The sequence below is a fragment of the Equus przewalskii genome, chromosome 26 (assembly GCF_037783145.1).
Source record: "Equus przewalskii isolate Varuska chromosome 26, EquPr2, whole genome shotgun sequence".
NCBI classification, from domain to species: domain Eukaryota; kingdom Metazoa; phylum Chordata; class Mammalia; order Perissodactyla; family Equidae; genus Equus; species Equus przewalskii.
The window spans coordinates 15,176,367-15,197,282 of NC_091856.1; the positions used below are offsets into that span (position 1 = coordinate 15,176,367).

The 20,916-nt window shown below is 43.7% G+C and overlaps 1 protein-coding gene across 25 annotated transcripts in view; it reads left to right on the forward strand.

Moving 5' to 3' along the window:
* The window catches only part of PALM2AKAP2 (PALM2 and AKAP2 fusion), a 467,702-nt gene that overhangs the window by 305,276 nt on the left and 141,510 nt on the right, over positions 1-20,916 (forward strand). For all 25 annotated transcript variants that reach the window (XM_070594973.1, XM_070594981.1, XM_070594978.1 and 22 more), the window contains one exon: positions 13,646-13,731. In XM_070594973.1, coding sequence (XP_070451074.1) covers positions 13,646-13,731 — 86 coding nt within the window. The remainder of the gene's footprint in view (positions 1-13,645; positions 13,732-20,916) is intronic.

Genomic DNA, 20,916 nt, shown 5'->3' on the forward strand with positions numbered 1-20,916 from the left:
AGCCCTGCTGTGGGCCCAGTTGTGGAAGTTGCCCACCGCCCCACACCCATCAGCTACAAGTCAGAGGCTCTCCTGTTTTATGCCCTGACCCTGGGGTACCCAAGTGGATTCATTTGCTAGGGCTGCTTAAACAAAAAAAAATGTATTTTCTCACAGTTCTGGAAGCTAGAAGTCCAAGGTCAAGGTGTCAGCAGGTTTCCTTTCTCCTGAGACCTTTCTCCTTGGCTTACAGATGACCATCTTCTCCAGGTGTCCTCACCTGGTCTTCCGTCTGTGTGCATGTGCCCCTGGTGTCTCTCTGTGTCCAAACATCCTCTTCTTACAAGGACACCAGTCAGATTGGATCAGGGCCCACTCTAACAGCCTCGTTTTAACTTAATTGTCTCTTTACAGACCCTATCTAGGGGCTGGCCTGGTGGCGCAGCAGTTAAGTTTGCACATTCTGCTTCGGCAGCCTGGGTTTGCCGGTTTGGATCCCGGGTGTGGACCTACTCACGGGCTTGTCAAACCATGCTGTGGTAGGCGTCCCACATAAAACAGAGGAAGATGGGCACGGATGTTAGTTCAGGGCCAGCCTTAGCAAAAAAAAGAGGAGAATTGGTGGCAGATGTTAGCTCAGGGCTGATCTTCCTCAAAAAAAAAAAAAAAAAAAAGATCCTGTCTTCAAATACAGCACATTCTGAGAGGCTGGGACCTAGGGCTTCAACAAAATAAGTTGGGGGTGAGGCAGCACACAATTCAGCCAATAACACCAGGCTAGTTGACTCCCAACCTGCAGGCCCCCAAATATGCTAAAATTTGGGAGTCAGAAATTCCTATGTGGCTAAAGCCATTTCTACTTAAGACTAATTAAGAACTCTGATAATTTGGGGGCAAGAAATGGACCAATCATCACCACTATTTGTGGAAAAAAACAAAGTTAGCTGAGCTAGCCAGTAGAGGTGCTAATTATGATCTTAGCTGCAAAAGACTAGAAGCTTCTATGTAGATCTGATATATGCTCTCTCTCCTGGCAACACTTTTTTTAGCCGCAATTTGTCTTGGTGCATATTCCTGGAACTCATTGATTTAAAAGTGAAGCCACAATAAGACAATGATAATAATCGCTCACTTTTATCGAGTACTTCCTATGTTCCTGGCACTGAGCTGAGGAGTTACATGTATGTTCTCGTTTAATCCACACCAGAACCCTGTGAGTTTTCTATGACTGTTCTCACTTTACAGGTGAAGAAAATAAGGCTTACAGGGGTGAGGTAATTTGCCGTGGTCATGTGGTTCTCCTGCCAGTTCATCAATGAGTTACTGACTAGCTTGTCCAAGTCCATTTTCTAATTGATGGTTCAAATTCAGTCTGCTCCAAAAAAAGAATTTGAAGTGGGATTAGTTCTCAACTCTTCTGAACTTCTTCATGAGAGACACTGAAGGAATTAAACCAGATTGGGACTGTAAACTCGATGCCATGAGAGGCCAGACAGTTAACATCAGTGAGTGACATCAACTCACGAGTAAAACAGTAGAGTGTGGTAGAGACTGAGGCCTGACAAAGCAGGCAAATCTCATGAGTAACTAGGAATAGTTACTCAGCTCTTGGCAGTTGACACCATGTAGAGGTATGGATACTTGGCCTAGTTTTGCCAAATTTTCTAATTTTTTTCAAAGAGAAACTAGATATTTTGATGTTCATATAAATTCTTATGAATTTTATATATTGGCAACTAAGTCATTTAACACTAAACAAAGCATGTCTACAAGCTAGAAGGGTCACTATTTATAACTTCTGGGCTGATGAGTGCCCTAAGAAACTTCCTGAACTTTCCAGAATGTTCTTTTTAAAACATTCTCTCCTGTACACTCCTACTTGATTCAGGTGGGTTTTCTGAATGGCTGAGTGAGCCCACACTGGTCACCTGACACCACCACAGCTCCCCCAAGGGAAGGAGAGGAAGTTCTGCTGGCAGGGTGCCCAGAATTCGGGGCAGAAATGTAACATCCTGGCCAACTACCCAGGGAAGGCCCAGTGCAGGGAGGAAAGAAGTGGTGCTGGAAATCAGATTGCCCAGAGAGAATACCACCTCAGGTGACCTACTCTCTGAGAGTCAGCACCACGTCTTTCCACTTCGGTCTGCCCAGCCCAAGCACTGTGCCTGGGCCCACAATGGAAATACAAGGGAAGAGGTTAAAGTGGGGAGTGATGGGACCAAAGTTATGTTTCTGAAAAATAATGACGGTGATGATATGGAAGACAAATCTGAATTGGGGGACCTCAGAGGGCCTGAACTGACACACTTGCAGTGGGGCTGGAGGGGAGGAGTCAGAGGGGAGAGGCATGGCGGAGACCAGCTTCTTCATGTCTCCAAGGGCCACTGTGCCTGCAGTCCAATGGCATCTTTTTCATGGCCAAGCGAGGAAAAGTCATGCACACCAACTGGGTGGTTGACCTTCCAAGAGCCTAAGGACCCTAAATATGCCTGTCACCACCTGCTGTTTTAATTATTAGCAGGTCCATGCATCTCCCTTTGCATGGAAGGTGGATCCAAGATGGAGGCTTGGGTTTTTATATCACATTGTTTAGGGATTAAATATCAAATATCTTTCCAGCCTAGTAAAATCAGACTGGCAAAGCTAATAATTAGGATGTTGTGGAGAATATAATAGAATCCTTTATTGGGTGTGGGGAGGAACCCCGCTGAATGGTAATATCTGCAGATTAATTTGAGAAGTAACCAGATTTAAGCTGTTAGTTCTCTAACCTCTGAGCAGGGGACCTGTTTGTGAACAGCCCCTTGAGTTTGCTGCAAGTGAGTTTCCTAAAAAGGCTCTAATTTCTGCAGACTGGTTCAGGCCAGCCAAAACAAACCATTCTCAAAATTAGTTTGGACCTCAAGTGTCTCATAAAACTCATTTTAAACCCTGTACCATGATCCTTTTTCGCTCTCATTTTCATGCCGTTGGAGTCTGCTTCCCCCTTCACACACAGAAGGATGCTTAAAATGTGCTCCAGAGAGTAGAGCAGAGGAAACACCAGTATCCAGACCCACTGCCAGATGCTGTGACAGAGAAGGGTCTTCTCTCCTCAAAGGGAAGTCCAAGACTCCAGAGCAGGCAGTGAATGGTAGCTGAGAAACTTGTAGCTTTCTACCCAGATATGCACGTGTGTGTACACACACATGGGTTATGCACATTTGCATATGTGGGTCTGCCTGTGCACACACAAACATGCCCATAGATGTCTGTGTGTACATATGTGTGTGTGCATTTGCTTACATAGAACATGTGCATGTGGCCAGCAGGTACACGTGTGCACGTATCTTCTCAGTCTCAAGAGGGGTGTTCTGTCTTGCCCTTCTAAACGAGGGCACCGTGGTGAGCAGACGTGTTAGCAACAGCGTAGTGCAGCGTGAGCACTGGGGTGGGAGAGCCGGAACCAGATTCCAGCTTGGCTCCTTACTTGGGCTCTTGAGCAAGTTATTTACCTGTCTAAGCCTCACTTTTGTGATCTGGAAAACGAGGATAAAAATAGTGCTTACTTCATTTGAGGTTTTTGACTCTTAGTGAGATAATTTATGTTAAATACAGTACAACAAAGGGCACATAATAAGCACTCAAGAAATGATGGCTGCTATTATTGTTATTATTGTTATTCCTTCTTACCGCAAGCTTACAGGGAGAGCTCAGGAGGAACCAGCAAACCAATTTACAGCCCAGGTGCTGGAAGTTTCCACCTCTTCTCCTCTGCATGGTTGCCTCTCAGATCACCCACATTTTGTCCTGGGGCCTTTTGTGGGGTGTCTAAACCCAAGGTGGAGCACAGAGGCACTGAGTGCTTTCAGAGTCTTAATCCTCTTCCATCTTTCAAAAGTTCCATTGCTCAGGCCACCCTCTGGAGAACTAGATTGTTCTGGGATCCCATAGAACCATGCCTTAGCGCTCTTGCTGTATGAAAGGAGAACTTTCCCATCCTAGTTGCCGCAAAGAGGCCATGTGAACCCTTAGGAAATGTTTGCTGAATTGCACTGGATCAGGTTCAGTGCCAGCCATGGCTCTATATCTCTCAAGGGGCCCTACTATGAAACCTTTATTTGATCTGTGCATCGTGAGCTCAGAAGCCAGCTTGAATGGGAACCTCAGGGAAGAAAATTTCCCCTCTCTGAATCTTGTTTTTTTCAATATGTCCTCAAGGTTTCTGTTCCCCTGTCTCTGAAAGCCAAAGAAATAGTAACCTTTTGAACGGTAGTAAGGTGTACTGGTTAAGCAAATAGCCTCTGAGGTCAGAGGGCTTGCAGAGTGTTGCAGAGTTGAGGTCAGGGTTCCAACACTTATTAGTTCAGTTTGAAGTCTTTTAAGCGTCAGTTTTCTCATCTGTAAAGTGGGGATGGTATGGTACCTGCCTCATGTACCTGCATTGTATGAGGATTACATGAGATGATGCACATAAAGACATACTCCTCGACCTACAGGGCGTCGTCAGTACACTTCAGGTCTCTTGACTGGTATTACTGTGACCATGTTGGTGGGGAGAGCAGTGGGGTCAAGAAGGCATGGGGGCACAATTGGCAAGACTTTGAGGTTTTCCTTTGTGCATCTTTGAGCAGCCTGAGCATCTATCCCTCAGAGGCAGCCAGAGAGGCTTCCCTTACTCAGGGACGATTGGGTGGAGGAGGGGGTCCCACGATCTCTGGGTGTGTTTGAGAAAAATAACTGGCCACCCAAAAGGTGGACCTTTCTCTTCCCCAGTGAGCTCTTCTAGGGAGAGGAACAAGAGAAGGGCAATGCCCCTGCCACCATTGCTTCGAGAGGCCTCAGAACCTGGCCCTTACATCTGTCCTGTTAAAAAACAAAATTCAGGTCCAGCCCGGTGGCATAGTGGTTAAGTTTGCATGCTCCACTTTGGTGGTCCAGGGTTCGCTGGTCCAAATCCTGGACACAGACGTATGCACCACACATCAAGCCGTGCTGTGGTGGTGTCCCACACAGAACTAGAAGGACTTACAACTAGGATATACAACTACATACTGGGGCTTTGGAGAGAAAAAAAAGAAAGCGGAAGATTGGCTCAGGGCCAATCTCCCTCACCAAAACAGGCAAACGAACAAACAAATAAAAAACAAAAACAAAATTCAACTGAGTAAAGTGAAGATCTAAATGCCTTTATTAATTGATTCATGAACTGGGCCGCATCCCTTCTAGAAAATAGAGGGGAGCTCTGAAGAGTTGTAGAAGATGGAAGGTTTTTATAGGCAGAAAGAGGGTAGGAAGAAGAAGTTAAAAGAGTAGATTATTTCAGGCAAGGTCACCTTCCCTTAGAGGAAGGCAAGGAGTCTTATCAGGCAGATGACCTCACTGGTGTTGATCAGGAAATTCCAGACTGATTGGTTTAAAATTCCACTCCTGGGAGAGGCCGAAACTGCAGTTAGGTTAGATATTTAGTCTTGTGGGGCTGAGTGTGAGTGACTCCATTTTGGACCCGTTGTTTTCTCTAACAGTCCCAAGGAAGAGAAAGTTGGGGCTCAGGGACAAGGCTGAGCTGGCACCTGGAGTGGGGTGGGCTGGGGTGGGGTTACATCCTGCTCTACTCCTCCAGCCCCTGGGCGGGGCTTCCCATCCAGAGGAAGCAGGCTCCATCAGCTTATCCTTGGGTGGGGTTTCCCAGAGCCAAGTGTTGAAAGGGGAATCATTGTTCTGAAGTTCCGCTGAGTTTTCATGACCACCCTGCTAAGAACTCCTTCAAGAACAAAGTGAGATTTTTAAAACCCAAAGACAGCCAGAGGCAATTAAAAGAAAGAGAAATATCTGGCCAAGTCTCCCTTCCAAGGTGCTCTGTGCAGAGACTTGGATGAGGAAGAGGACTAAGAGGTGGTGGAACCTGGGCCCTAGCCCCACTTTTTCCATCGCGATCAAGCAAAGTGATTTCACAATGGGTCTATCTTTTGACTGTAAAATGGGATTATATAATTTGGGTCCCAGGAAGAACCCTGGTCTAGGAAATCAAGCAATCTTGTCTCTTTCTGTCCCAGCTTAGCAGCTACTTTCTGTGAGACCTTGGCACATTCTTTTCCATCTCAGGGCCACAGTTCTCTCACTTAAACATAAAAGGCTGAGCTCTAGACTTCCACGAAGTTCTACAACGGTCTGGGTCAGTGGGCTGATGAGGGTTGTGGCAGACGTATGACGAGGAAGAGAATAGCCAGGGTGGATAAGAAGGTGAGAAGCATCTGAATAGGCTCCACCACAAGTCCCAGCAATCAAAAGGTACACTCCTGGCAGTTGAGGGCCATCCACTGTGTCCTCTGTTCTCTCCTTAACCCAGGCTACAGGGGGCATCATCTGGGATCTTTTTTCCCCAAACTGTGGCTCACCTCTTCTTAAGACAGGCCATTCCACCTGCCCGATCAGCATGACCCTGTGAGGTGGTGAGGAACACGACCAGGAAAAGGCATGTAGAGGCTGAGGGCACCCATCAGGGGACGTTGTAGAGGAGATGTCTATCCTGATGGGAAAGCAGCTGAGACAGCCCCAAGGTCCCTTCCAGCTCCAATTCAATTTGGGAAATATTCCATGAGCCCCTGCTGGATGCCAGCCCTCACTGTACAGACTGAGGAGTGAGAGGGGCCCGGGGATGGGCTGGTGAATGGACAGCCCTGTCCTCAAAGTGCTCAGGGTCCCCACAGCCAGATGGTTCATGTCCGGCGACTCCACGTGGCTTCTGTCTCTGGGTTTCCTGGCAAGTTCTCTGGCTACCAGGCCTTGCCTGGCTCTGGAGGACAGGACCAATGACAGGCTGTTTGTTTCTTCAGCGTCTAGAGTGAAGGAGCTCAGAAGTGGCGCTGTTTCCAATGCCCTCCACACCTTTTTCTTTAGCCCACCTCTTTTCTCCTTTGAGCACTCTCTGCTCTTACCCAGGCCCCATCTGCAGCTCCCCTCCCTCAAACCTGGCTGCCCCAAACAAATACTTCCCATTTAACAGACACTTGGGTGAGGCCATCTGGGGATCAGGCCCAGTCCCTGCCCACACATGCTTACAAGCTGGTTGGTAAGGGCCCTCTAAGGCAGCATTGATGGGCAAATGCTGTCAGACAGACACACTCAAGGGCTCTCCCTGCTCAGGCTCTAATGAGCGTCCCAATGAGTGGAGCTAATGCTCAGGGCTGTGCCTGTGCGTTCACGGTGGAGGGAGAAGGTCAAGATGTCAGTCTGGGGCTGAACTAAGACGTCATCACCAGGGAGCTGGCAGTGGAAGGCAGGACTGAGGCCCACCATCACCAATGTACTTATATGAATTTGAGTGTATATTTCTAGCTACAATAATGAGAGAAAGAAGAAAAATAGAAATTTACGAAGTAGCAGTGATTCTGCCTGCCATTACAGCAATGTGCACGTCCTCTTGTGACAGACTCTGCTGGTGGCCTGTCCAACGGCCATCAACCTGCCTCCTTCTTTCTTGCCAGCTAAGATGCTATTTTGTTCCTTTGTTCATCTTTCAGGTGGCTGTGTGCTCAGAGAAGGCTGAGACCCTCCCCGACCCGGGGGGTAAACTTGATTAATTCGCTCTAAGCCAATTTTGGTAGTTGAGTTCCTTTTTTCCAGGGTTGGTTTAGGAATAGATTTATGCTATGTTTTTCACAGGTGAACCTTTGGGGGTCAGCTTGGGTGTGTGGGGAGGGTGCTTCTGTGGAAGGCTTATTTACGCCTCCCTTTTCCTGCCCCTGGGTGTTTTCCTGACACCCGGAACTGCTGTGTCCACCTTGGGACCAGAGGAAAGTCAAGAGAATTGCAGAGAGGTCAAACTGAGGCCATGAGCCCATGGAGCCATTGAATTAACCACCTACCTTGGGATTCTTGTTACATGAGCCAGTCAATCTTCCGCTTAAGGCTTCATTGAATGGGCTTTTTGTTACCTGCAGCTAAAAGCACTCTAAATGATGCCCAAGTGTAAGGATGACAAGGGAGGTGTTACTGTGCTGTTCCCACAGTTGGTCTCAGCTCTTCCTATCTCTCCTAGTCTGAGCATCTCTAAACCCTGAGGAAGTCTAGAGTCTCAAGATCCATACTTTTTGTACATCGTGATTCTTGGTACAAGCCAGTAGCATCATCTGGTACTTAATAGAGGAAACGGTCTGTTCCAAAGCTGGAACAAAAAGTGGCTCTGTTGGGCTTTCTGAAGTACGGTGCTAAAGTGGACTGTAGGGGAGATTTAAGGAATTTTCAAGGGCAGTTTTGACTATGCAGAATTATGCTTTTGGTCTTTAGAACTTAAATCCTTCATGAGATGCAAGTAACCTGTGCAATAAGCACTGGGCACAATGGAAACAGAGTGACCCCCAAGAAGTAGAAAGTATGGATCATTATAAGCTGGTTGAGGAGACAAAATTTAGATGGCACAGTTGATTCAGAGGATAGAACACAGATTGATCTAAAGAACTTTCTGTAACAGGCACTGGAGGTTGATAAGGAAGGCAACTCTGGAAGGACTCCTTCCCCTCCTAACACTGGGCTAGGCTGTCCTGCTGTAATAAACAGCCCTCAACCCCATGGCTTAAAACAATAAAGGGTTAGTTCTCACTCATCGTACATGGCCTCTGTGGGTTGGCTGTGTCTCTGCCCTGCCTTACCCTCACGCTGGGACTCAGGCCAGCAGAATCACACTGTCTGGAACACTGCCCTTCACCGTGGTAGAGGGGAGGGGTGCTCTGGAGGATCCCGCATCAGCAATTAAATGTGCCAGCCCCGAAGTGACAGACGCCACTGCTGCCCACGCCCCTCAACCAGAACTAGTCATATGACCTCACCACCTCTAAGGAGGCCGGGAAGTGAAATTCTGTTAGGTGTCTGCAGGAGGCAAGAACTAGGAGTACTGGGTGAGCAGCACTAATGACCACCACAGTCACCCGCTTTGTCCAACCATCTATCTAAAATCTGTATGGATAGATGAGCTAGAATGAAAGTCTCCTCTTTCGCACATAAGGGTCCATGCTGACTTGTCTTTCCCTCTTTCTTACTCTGCCTTCACCTAGTGACACATAGTGATTCCAGGGAGTCTGGGGACAGCCAGCGCCCTCCCGTGCAGTGCAGTGCTACCCTCTCCCTCTGGGCCGCCGACCCTTTGTTTTTATTTATTTTTTAGTACTACCCAGGATCAGAACTAAGGACGTCAGCCATTGTTCTCTGGAATGCCATCAGCTGCTTCCCCAACACGCCTCCTTAGCTGCATGTCCTCTTCATTGTTCAGTCGAGTCCTGTCTCCCTTGCTTCAAACACACAAAGCCCTTTGTCCGCAGGTTACTATAGTCAAGCCCTCAGACTCCCCTGCTCCCAGCCCAATTCCTTCTCCTGCAGGTCCTCGTGCGTGCCCCTGACTTCTCCAGCCGGGCCCTGAGCTCAGCCTCCTTCCTTTTCTTGTGCTGCCCTGTCGACCCCACACATACTATTCCCAGCAGAAATCAATAGAGAGAGGGGTGGAGTCCGTCAGCAGAGTGCGTCCTGTGAACAGAGACCAGAGATGCTAGTGACTGATTTTATTTATTCCTGAAAGATCTTGATAAAACTGTCCCTGATGGAGTGTTTATAAGCATAGCTCAGCTTCAAGGAGACAGGTCTTAATTTCTCCCACTACAGGGAAGTGCAAACGTATACTCTTCTGCGAGAAAGATATTATTTTTTCCTGAAGGTTTGATCCAGTCTTTTAAAAATGGAATAAAAATAGTAGTATTGTTAGGGATTGTAGGAATAATATAAAATATGATTCCCCAAAGAAGGTATAAATAAGAGTTTGAGCAAAGAGAGAAGGGGGAATATAAGAGAAAAATGGTTATTTGAAAGTACAGTATATAGAAATATAATATGTGAACTATGTGTGTACCCTATCAAATAATATAAATACTATTGTCGAAATTATTAGTTCAGTTTCTTTGTATATATTCTTCCCCTGAAATCAGAGGTTATGGTGCTTATTTAACTAATAATAGACATACATGAGTGTGGAATGTTTTGTCTTTTGCAATTACGCATCTGAGCTGTTTCAGTATTTGTGCTTTAGCTATAAATCATGGATCTTAGTTGCATGGAAATTCACCTCAGGAACTTGGACATGACGGCAATGTTGAAAGCGGTTGATAACCCTAGAGCGGAAGGAATCTCAGACGAGCGCTCTAAGCTACCCCTGCCCACTTGTGGTGCAATGCACTTACATGTTAGTGGAGTGGAAATCACCATTTTGGAATGGAAGTGCCATGTTTACATGTATGAGCATCATCCTATAAAGAAATATCTATCCTCTTGCATCTCCAATTCCCCAAGATGAAAGGATCTCTTGCACATTGGTTTTCAAATAAAATCGACCCATGGCCCTGTCATGTGTAGTATGCAGGTCTAGTACCTTCGCCAAGATGTTTATCATGATGTCCTCCTCAGATTCCACTGTGGCAGGGAGCTCCCATGTGCACATGGCCACTCTCTTCTCTCTACCCTGAGGTCCAAATGTGGGACCTCATTGAGTTTCCCCCAAATAGTACCAACACAGTGGTGTAGAGCAGATCTCCACGGAAGGTATGAGAGTGAGGGGAGAATTACATCCCAACACAGCATGATCAAGAGTTTAAAATTGACTTTTAAATTTCACTGTTCTCAAAAATCCTTTTTATTGCCCCCTGGTGATTTCTTCCTGCAAATTCTTATCCCAACTTCTTTCAAGTTCTCCCTTCTTCTAAATGGACATCTTCCTTTTTCTTCTCCTTCCATGATGTGGGACCCATCTTTTCAAACACAAATTGTCCATAAAATTGCTGTGTTGTCCAAAACACAGTTTTTCCCCTAGAAGGAATCTTGCCTCTAGCTTTTAAAATAACATTTTTCTGTCCTCATAACTTATCAAGATTAATAACATTTTTAAATTAAAATAGTATGTCTATTTTCTCTCACTCTGCCTTGAAATGATATACTTTCTAATCTGAAGTGTTTTCTTGATTGCAGGCTAAAGTTCTGAGACTACATATATATTTATACTTCATATCTTTCCTATGGCCGTGTATGCCTTAATAAAAATAGTATTGCTTACAAAAGGAATGATTGTAATAGCGAAAAGATTCTTCCCCAAATGGGATAATATATAGAAAGAGATGGGAATGAATACATGTAATGAAATTTTTATGCAACAAAGGGAATTATATTTGCATAGTTAAAGATAAACGTATTTTATCCAAAATGATTTTCATCTATAATTTTTGTGATAGATTGTATCTGTTAGCTATTGTTACAATAATGCTGCTTGACAAATCATCCCCAAACTCAATAGCTTTTGTTGTCATGCATAGGCCGTGGGGCTGGGGGTGGCTGAGCTAGACTCAGTGCAGCTCCAATGTGCAGATTGGGTCCAGGTGTGCTCCCTATGACTCTCATTCCCTTGCAGGCCAACTGGGGAATATCCTTCTCGTGCTATAGAAGTATAAGAGGGCAACCATCACCACACAAGCCCATTTCAAACCTTGGCTTACATGATGTCCATTAACATTCCACTGGCCAAAGCAAACATCAGTGGAACAAGGAAGAAAATTGCTCCCACAGTGGAGAGGAGGGGAATGAATATTTGCTGAACAACAATTCAAACTATTTTATAACTATCATATAATTATCCATCGTACCAACATCTATGTGTCTCTGCCAGCCAGGTCCATCGGGCACCAACTGTGATTTAAACCAGGAGGAGCTATTAGTTGAATGCAAGATGTGTCAAGGAAATAATTTATTCACACAGGAGCAAAGATTTCTCTCCCAGAAACACGCCTATAAGATGAAGCTGACAATCTCCTTGCGGCAATTTCTTGAGAGGAAATTGTAGGGCAAGTCACCAAACAGACCCAATTTCTACAACCCAGTGAAAGACAGCTGTTTGCTCCTTGCAATAAATTGCAGTGCATGGATCTTGAATAATCGACTGTACATATGTCCTGTAAAATGATGCTCTCAAGGATCCAAATAATAAAAGAAGGCAATGCAACCAATGCTGATATATTAAAATTTAATTAAATTCATATTAGTTGATTTGAAGTGTCATGTAATTGAAAACAACTCTTGTTCCATCACTGGTTTGTCCCACTGGTCCTTACAAAAATGCTGAAGTATAGCAGTTTTTCTTGTCCACATCTCTGGTCTCTTGATTTAGCACAGAGCCTGGTAAAGCAGGTCTCATGGGCTAAATCTGGCCTGGTGTCTGTTTTTGTAAATAAAGTTTTATTGGAAGCCAGTCATGTCCATTTGTTTGTATGTTGTCTGTGGCTAGTTCTGCTACAGTGGCAGCTTGAGAAGCAGCATCAGAAACAGCATGACCACAAAGCCTAAAATATTTGCTGCGTGGCAAACAGAAAAAGTGGGCCAATCCTGATTTAACATAATGCTAGAGAGTTGAAATTTTGGAATTTGGGTTATTCACACAGGTCCGGGATGAATATTGTCCTTGACGTATCCTTAGGGAAAATTAAGGAAATTGATCATGTGAACAATTATTACACAGACAATTTTAACCTGTTTAAGAAAGCAGTCTTGGGGCCGGCCCAGTGGCGCAGCAGTTAAGTTCGCACGTTCTGCTTCTCAGCGGCCTGGGGTTTGCCGATTCGGATCCCGGGTGTGGACATGGCACCGCTTGGCACGCCATGCTGTGGTAGGCATCCCACATAGAAAGCAGAGGAAGATGGGCACAGATGTTAGCTCAGGGCCAGTCTTCCTCAGCAAAAAGAGGAGGATTGGCACTAGTTAGCTCAGGGCTAATCTCCCTCAAAAAAAAAAAAAAAGAAGAAAGAAAGCAGTCTTCGTAATACATTAGGATATGAGCAGTCACACCCAAACAGGCAGTTATTATGCCAATTATAAAATTTGTATCTGCTTTTCAAGTAGACTCTGAAAAGCTCTACTAAGTATTACTTTTTTAGCTTTTAAGGAAATGACTTGCAATAAATATACTTCAAACTTTTCACTAAGGTAGACCATTCCACCTCCATTTGCACACATAATTGCATCTGAATTAGTGTAGTTTTACTATATTGAGTTCCTGGGTATTTTCGAACACCAGTCTCTGATCTCTTTTTTGAGGTTGGAGAGAGCAAAACCTTGTATCTTGCCAGTTGTCTACTCTTGGAGATCATCTGACAGCTTAAGACAAAAGGAACACTAACGTTTATCAAGACTTGGCGAGAAAGCATATTTAGATTTTAAAAGTGAGTGTAAACTCTGTTATTTCTAGTAGGTGTGTGGAATCTAGGAAAGTGAATAAGCTGGAGTCATTTCTATTGGGTGTCGAGTTGGATTCAGATATGTGTTTCTGTGTTCTGGGATTCACTTTAAGCCCCACATAAGACGTCAGTATGGAGGCCTGGATTCTGGAGGAGTTCATTCCAACCTCTTCTCCACTCTGGGCTAGGAATCGAACTGTCTGTAAGATACAGGAGTTACACAGCAGACTCCAAACTCGGAGGGGCTGACTGCCCACACTTCTGAAAGGAAGTTTCCCCAATAAGCGCCAGGCAGGTGAACTGTGGGTTATCATCAGTTTCCTTTACAAGTCACATGGGATTGGAATCTGTGAAATGACAGTTAAATGTCTATCCATGCCAGCTGAATGCACTTGGCTCAAATGGCACTATTTTGGGTTTTTCTTCAGGAGTCGGATGGGAGAACGTGCTGCTAAAGGGAGACGACACAACCTCTGATGCCACAGAAACATCCAGCGCAGACATGACTATCAAGGTAAGGGATCCTTTCTCTAGTTTGATTCTCAAAGGGCATCTTTAGAGGAACATGAGCCTATGGCAGACTTCTAGGGGCAAAATGAGCACTGCCCCTCCACCCTGCTGGGGTTCCGACTCTATTCACTGAAGCCTCAGTGAGTCAACCAGAATAAGATTTCCTGAAATTTGGGACCTAGGTCAGGAAACCAACTGAAAACTAGAATTCAAGACTTGGGATTACCAATGGGCTGGTTGTAGGACCTTCAGTGAATATCTACACGTAGATTGTCTGCAAGTGGTAACCCCTTGGGGACAGTGAAGCAAATCTGAAAATTCTGAGCTGAGAAACCGGGCCCCACTGTGCATTGTGCAGAAAGGTCAGAGAGGCATAAAGTGGCTTTGATCTTGACTCAAGATTTCCACTGATGTCAGCGGGAAGGCAGCACATGGCCCACTCCAGCTGGAAGGCTAATGGCCAGAGGTTTACAAAATGAGTCATCTGGAAATCAACTTTATTATCACTGTTCTAATTAAATGCATGAATTTATAATCATTGCCTAGATTGAGGAATCTGTAGCAAAATTTGTCAGACCCAACTGCTTCCCTTCTATTACTGAAATAGATGCAAAGGAATGGTCCTCCGCTCTTGGAATTCTGTTTACGTTTCAGTTAACAAAGGCTGGGGGTGCGAGGGCTTTCTAACCTTTTTCTTGAATGAACAGAATTTAAATATATGCCACTTATGAATTTTTCTTTGACAAACAAGAAGTAATGTCCCTTCCTATATTGAAATATAACTTGAGATATTTCACTCCTGGATTTATTAGTGCAGTAGTCCCCCTTTACCTGTGGCTTCACTTTCTGCAACTTCAGTTACCCTCGGTCAAGTGTGGTCCAAAAATATTAAGTGGAAAATTCCAGAAATAAGCAGTTCATAAGTTTTAAATTGCATGCTGTTCTGAGCAGCATGATGAAATCTCCTGCCATCCCATTCTGTCTCACTCAGGACAGGAATCATCCCTTTGTCCAGCGGATCCACACTGTAGACGCTACCCACCCATTAGTCACTTAGTAGTCATCTCAATTATCAGATCGATTGTCCCAGTATTGCAGTGCTTGTGTTCAAGTAACCCTTATTTTACTTAATAATGGCCCCATAGTCCAAGAGTAGTGATGCTGGCAATTCAGATACACCAAGGGAAGCTGTAAAGTGCTTCCTTCAAGTGACAAGGTGAAAGTTTGTGACTTGATAAGGAAAGAAAAAAAGTTGTATGCTGAGATTGTTAAGATCTACAGTAACTTTTATTATAGCATATTGTTATAAATTGTTCTATTTTATTATTAATTATTCTCTTTCTATGCTTAATTTGTAAATTAAACTTTATTGTAGGTATGTATGTGTAGGAAAAAACATAGTATACTTGGGGTTCAGTACTATCCGTGGTTTCAAGCATCCACTGGTGGTCTCTGAATGTGTCCCCCGTGGATAAGGGTGTAGAAGTTGTACAAAAGAAGATATAGGCTGAGGGGCCGGCCTGATGATGCAGTGGTTAAGTTCGCACATCGCACTTCGGAGGCCTGGGGTTCGCCGGTTCAGATCCCGGGTGCAGACATGGCACCGCTTGGCAAGCCATGCTGTGGTAGGCATCCCACATAGAAAGTAGAGGAAGAGGGGCACGGATGTTAGCTCAGGGCCAGTCTTCCTCAGCAAAAAGAGGAGGATTGGCAGCAGATGTTAGCTCAGGGCTAATCTTCCTCAAAAAAAAAGAAGAAAGAAAAGAAAAGAAAGAATATACAGGATGAATATATTCAAGCTTTCCTTTGTAATGTGAAGATTGAACTTATTTTATCTGTGTTAAAAATGTTAGAGAAAGCCAACAAAAATACCACAATGAAATTAAGTGAAAGATGAGATGGTAGCCTGATTGGTCAAAAAAGTCAACTAATCCACATAATAACTATCCAGTTGGCTTTCTCTAACATTTTTAACACAGATAAAATAAGTTCAATCTTCACATTACAAAGGAAAGCTTGAATATATTCATCCTGTATATTCTTTCATTTCTTTTCTTTTCTTCTTTTTTTTTTTGAGGAAGATAATAAAGTTCATTTGCCTGTAATTGTATTTATCGGAATTTGCAAGACAATACCGTAAATTGCCATGATACATGGGTGTTTTGCTGGCTCTTATTGCAAAGACTGGGCAGTCTGAGACGTCTGTGTCCACGGTAGATAGAGATGGATGGACACTGATAATGAAACTGATGGATTTAGATGCTCTGTTTTGTAATCTGTTATCATTTCACAAATTCGTATCTAAGATGTGTTGCTAGTATCACTCCAGATGTAGTGCAGACACTTTAAGTGATCAGAAAGACTGGAGTTTTATGAAGGCAAGTGTTGTATTCTGATAGAAACAAGTTTTGCCCAAGTCCCATTTTATAAGATTACCACTTAATCAGTCTACTCATCCTTGGCCCCAGAATGGTTTTTTTTTTTTTTTTGAGGAAGATTGGCCCTGGGCTAACATCTATTGCCAATCTTCCTCTCTCTTTTTTTTCTCCCCAAAGCCCCAGTATGTAGTTGTATATCCTAGTTGTAAGTCCTTCTAGCTCTTCTATGTGGGATGCCACCACAGCATGGCTTGATGAGCGGTGTGTAGGTCTGTGCCCGGGATCCAAACTGGCGAACCCCGGGCCACCCAAGTGGAGCAGACGAACTCAACCACTATGCCACCCTGCTGGCCCTGGTACCAGGATCTTGAATAAAGTTTTAGTGGGGCCCATCCAGTTTAGATGTCATCCTCAATCTCTCTTAAGAACGGAGGACTTTTAGTTCACAAGAACTGAACCCCCTCTGAAGAATGAAAACTACACACTTTGAAAAGTCAAGCAAAATAGAAACATTTAAATACACCAGTAATTCCTACCAATATTATTAAGTTGCTCTATTGATGAGAGTCTCTTCTCAATAAAGAATTTGTGAAACCTCTAGGTGGATGTAACTTAGGGAAATGCTGCTGTTTAGATCTGCTCCTTTAAGTTTTTCAATTATGCAGCAACCATCCATTGTTTTTCTTTGCAATCATGCTGTTTTCCACCCCACACTGCTTTATGTATCCATCCTGCCCTTGTATCTATCTTAAAGTATTTTTTTCTATCTCTCTAAGTGCCTGATGTTCACTAATTAACTACAGACTCCTCATCATATATTTATGTATCTATAGCTATTCCTTTTTCTAATAGCTACTTTGCATATTCTTGCAATATCAGCTAGTCCTGCCTTTTGCCCTGGGAAAACAAAATATTCTGTTAAAACATTAATTATAATAAAACTTGAGGCATTGACACTTCCCAAGGGGAATAGCAGCAGAAATCACTAAAATGGTTTGTTTTCCTCCATATTGCTCTTCTTGTGATAGATGTATCGTAGGGCTTAGAAATTTTCTTTCTGAAAAAGATGCAAAACTTTTTGCAGTTTCATAATTGTCTGAATGTGGTTTTGTCTACTATATGTAGCTTTTTAATACCATGTCTTATTTTGAAATGACAAAGGCATGCTTCTTAAAATACACATGACTCAGACAAGTGAATTCATTCATAAACACACTTCTGTCATTGTGAGGAACTTTGAAATAAGAACATGCTCTAAATACACTGATGTAGGTAGGAGTATCATACGGGCTTCCTCAATAAGTATAAATCACTCAGTGTAGTAGGTCGAACTGTGAACTCCTTCCTTCCTCCTAAAATGGTTGGTCCAAGCCCTAAACCCTGGTACCTGTGAATATGACCTTGTTTGGAAAAAGGGTCTTTGCTGATGTACTTAAGAATCTCGAGATGAGATCATCCTGGATTAACCAGGTAGGACCTAAATCCAGTGACACATGTCCTTATAAGAGACAGAAGAAGAGGAAACACATGGAGAAGAAGGCCGTATGAAGAGACAGAGGCACAGATTGGCGTTATATGCAGGCCCAAGCCAAAGAACATGGAGCCACCGGAAGCTGGGTGAGGCAAGGAAAGGTTCTCCCCTAGAGCCTTTGGAGGGAGCACAGCCCTGCCAATACCTTGATCTTGGACTTCTGGCCTCCGAAATTGTGAGAGAATGAATTTCTTTTGTTTTAAGCCACTGAGTTTGTGGTAATTTGTTATGGTAGGCCTAGCAAACAAGTACGCTCAGAGCCACCAACGATTGCATCTCCTCTTCTTGAGGGCCAATGCCATAGAGGCTGAAAACCATATTACACACATCCGTCACTATTTCTTTATTATTCTGTACTCCCCTTTGGCAAATTGTTCTCGCCTGTTCTTGTTTTGAGAGAACCAATAATCTTTTTCAGCCTGTTTCACCATTCACTAGAAAAAAAGATAGTTATATTTCAGGATTGCTTCTATGTTATATCTTACTCTGTTTTGCTGCTTGTCTAGACGTTGATTAAAAAAAAAAAGATATGGATCAATATTTGCTAAAACTTGCCTGACCATAAGAATCACCTGCAGTGGTATAAAAATTAACAAAAAATACAGCTTCCCAGGCTTCTTTCAAAATTCAGATTCAGAAGATCTGGGTTTAGGAATTAGCTGGGTTTTTTTAATTTTTTTTTTTATTGAGGTTATGATAGGTTACAACCTTGTGAAATTTCAGTTGTACATTATTGTCTGTCAGTCATATTATAGGTGCTCCACTTCACACTTTGTGCCCCCCCCCGCCCCCCTTTCCCCTGGTAACTACTAATGTGTTCTCTTTGTCCATGTGTTTGTTTATCTTTCACCTGTGAGTGGAATCATACAGAGTTTGTCCTTCTCTGTCTGGCTTATTTTGCTTAACATAATACCCTCAAGGTGCACCCATGTTGTTGGGAATGGGACGATTTTCTCCTTTTTTATGGCTGAGTAGTATTCCATTGTGTGTGTATATATACTACATCTTCCTTATCCAGTCATCAGTCAGTGGGCACTTAGGTTGTTTCCATGTCTTGGCTGTTGTGAATAGTGCTGCAATGAACATAGGGGTGCATAAGTCTCTTTGAATTGCTGATTTCAAGTTCTTGGGATAGATACCCAGTAGTAGGATGGCTGGGTCATATGGTATTTCTACTTTTAATTTTTTGAGAAATCTAGGAATTAGCATTTTTAACAAGTGCCCCAGGTGACTTTTAGCAGGTGACATCAAGCAGTGTAGGGTGTGGCCACATGAGCCCTGCCACTGCACCTGGCTCTCTGGGTGTCCAGCTGGTCTGAGCAAGGACTTGAGGACTCCCTCTTTGAAACCCTTTGATTACATTCCTCAGCACACTGACGAAGGCTCAGACTGCTCCTCCTGGCATTGTGGATTTCCTCACTCCGACTGCAAGGTTCATCTCTAGCCCTGTCTTGCACTGTGTCTCTCTCTGTACCCATCTTTGCCCTCTCCACCCAGCCTGCTTACAGCTCGAGTGATGTTTTGAAAAGGCCAATGTGATAGCATCCCTCTGCTCACAGCCCTTCCAGCCTTCCCATTGCCTGCAGGTGCTGTGCTTTCTAAAATCCCGTGGCTTTTATTCATGGCTTCCTTGATCTTGCTCCCCTCCCTTCCTCTCTCTCCTAGCCTGGTTAACTCCTCTTTAGATTCCAGTCTTTGGCTCAAATATTATCTCCTCAAATAGTACTTTCTGACCAGTATTGTTTGTTGCATGCTCTCAGAGGACCTGGTATTTCTCCTTCCCAGCCAAGCATGGAAATAACCACAGAGGTCATTGCATAATATCCAGTGTCCCCGCTAGAATGTAATTTGCTGAAGGGCATGCACCTCGCTGGGTGTCTAGCACATCATGTCCAATTATCAGGATTTGTTGAATGAACAAATACAATGAATGAATGAATGAAGACCTATCTGTATCTAGCCTGCAGTTAAGCTGGACCGCTGGCCTGCCTCTTACCTACTCCTAGTGTCTCGCCTCAGGTTCCCTTCCTGCTTACCCTGCATATGCCACTTTGTCAGTGTTTTAGAGATCCTCTAAATTGCTGTTCATTTTTTCTTTTACCATTTTTTTTTACACAACTTAATTGAGGTATGCAATTGACATACCATAAAATTTGCACATTCAAGTGTCGAATTCAATAGTTTTTGGTAAATTTACCAACTATCACCATAATCCAGTTTTATAACATTTTCATCACTCCAGTAAGATCCTTCAGGTCCCATGACAGTCAATCTCTGTTCCCATCCCCAGTCGCAAGCAGATGCTAACCGACTCTCTGTCTCTACAGATTTGCCTTTACTGGACATTTCATATAAATGGAATCATACAACATGTGGTCTTTTGTATCTGGCTTTTTTCACTTAGCCTGGTGTTTTTGACGTTCATCCATGCTGTGGCCTCTATCGGTATTTCATTTCTTTTAACGCTGAATAATATTTCGTGGATATACCAGTGTTTTGTTTTGTTTCTTAGTCCATTCATAAGTTGATGGACTTTTGGGTTGTTTCCACTTTTTGGCTATTATGAATAATGTTGCTACAAATATTCACATTCAAGTTTTTGTGTGGACATGTTTTCATTTGTCATGGGTGTGTACCTAGGAGTGGAATTGCTGGGTCATATGGTAAATCTGTGTTTAACTTTTGGAAGCACTGTCAGATTGTTTTCCAATGTGGCTGCACGATTTTACACTCCCACCAGCAGTGAATGAGGGTTCTAATTTTTTTCACGTTGTGGGGGATCAGAGTTTGCCACCCCAAAATGTGTCTCTCTGGCATGATTATTTTGGAGACGAAAAGACTCAGGAAGAAACTTTGACCTTCCTCCTAATTTCCTAAAAGAATTTAAGATAGAAGTGCATGTCCCAGGAAGGAGCTGTCACCATAGGTAATTCTAGGTATGGTAGACAGGAAGGCACTAGCAAGCCCATTTTTATCAAAGTTCTCTCTCAGGTCTCATGGTCTGTAGCCCAGAAAACATTTGCTTTTCCATCTCTGTGTAAATTGCCTTCCTCCGCTTTGAAGTCCCAGACCACTGCTCCCAGCATCCTCCTTTGTCCTTAGCTGAAGATGATATTTAAGGTGGTGGCTTCCACCATTTTGGAGAGTTACTCAGTTTTCTTGGGTGTCTCCCATGTATGTATGTTATTAAACTTTGTTTGATTTTCTTCTGTTATTCTGTCTCATGTCAGTTTAATTCTAAGACCAGCCAGAAGGACCTAGAGGGTAGAGGAATAATTCT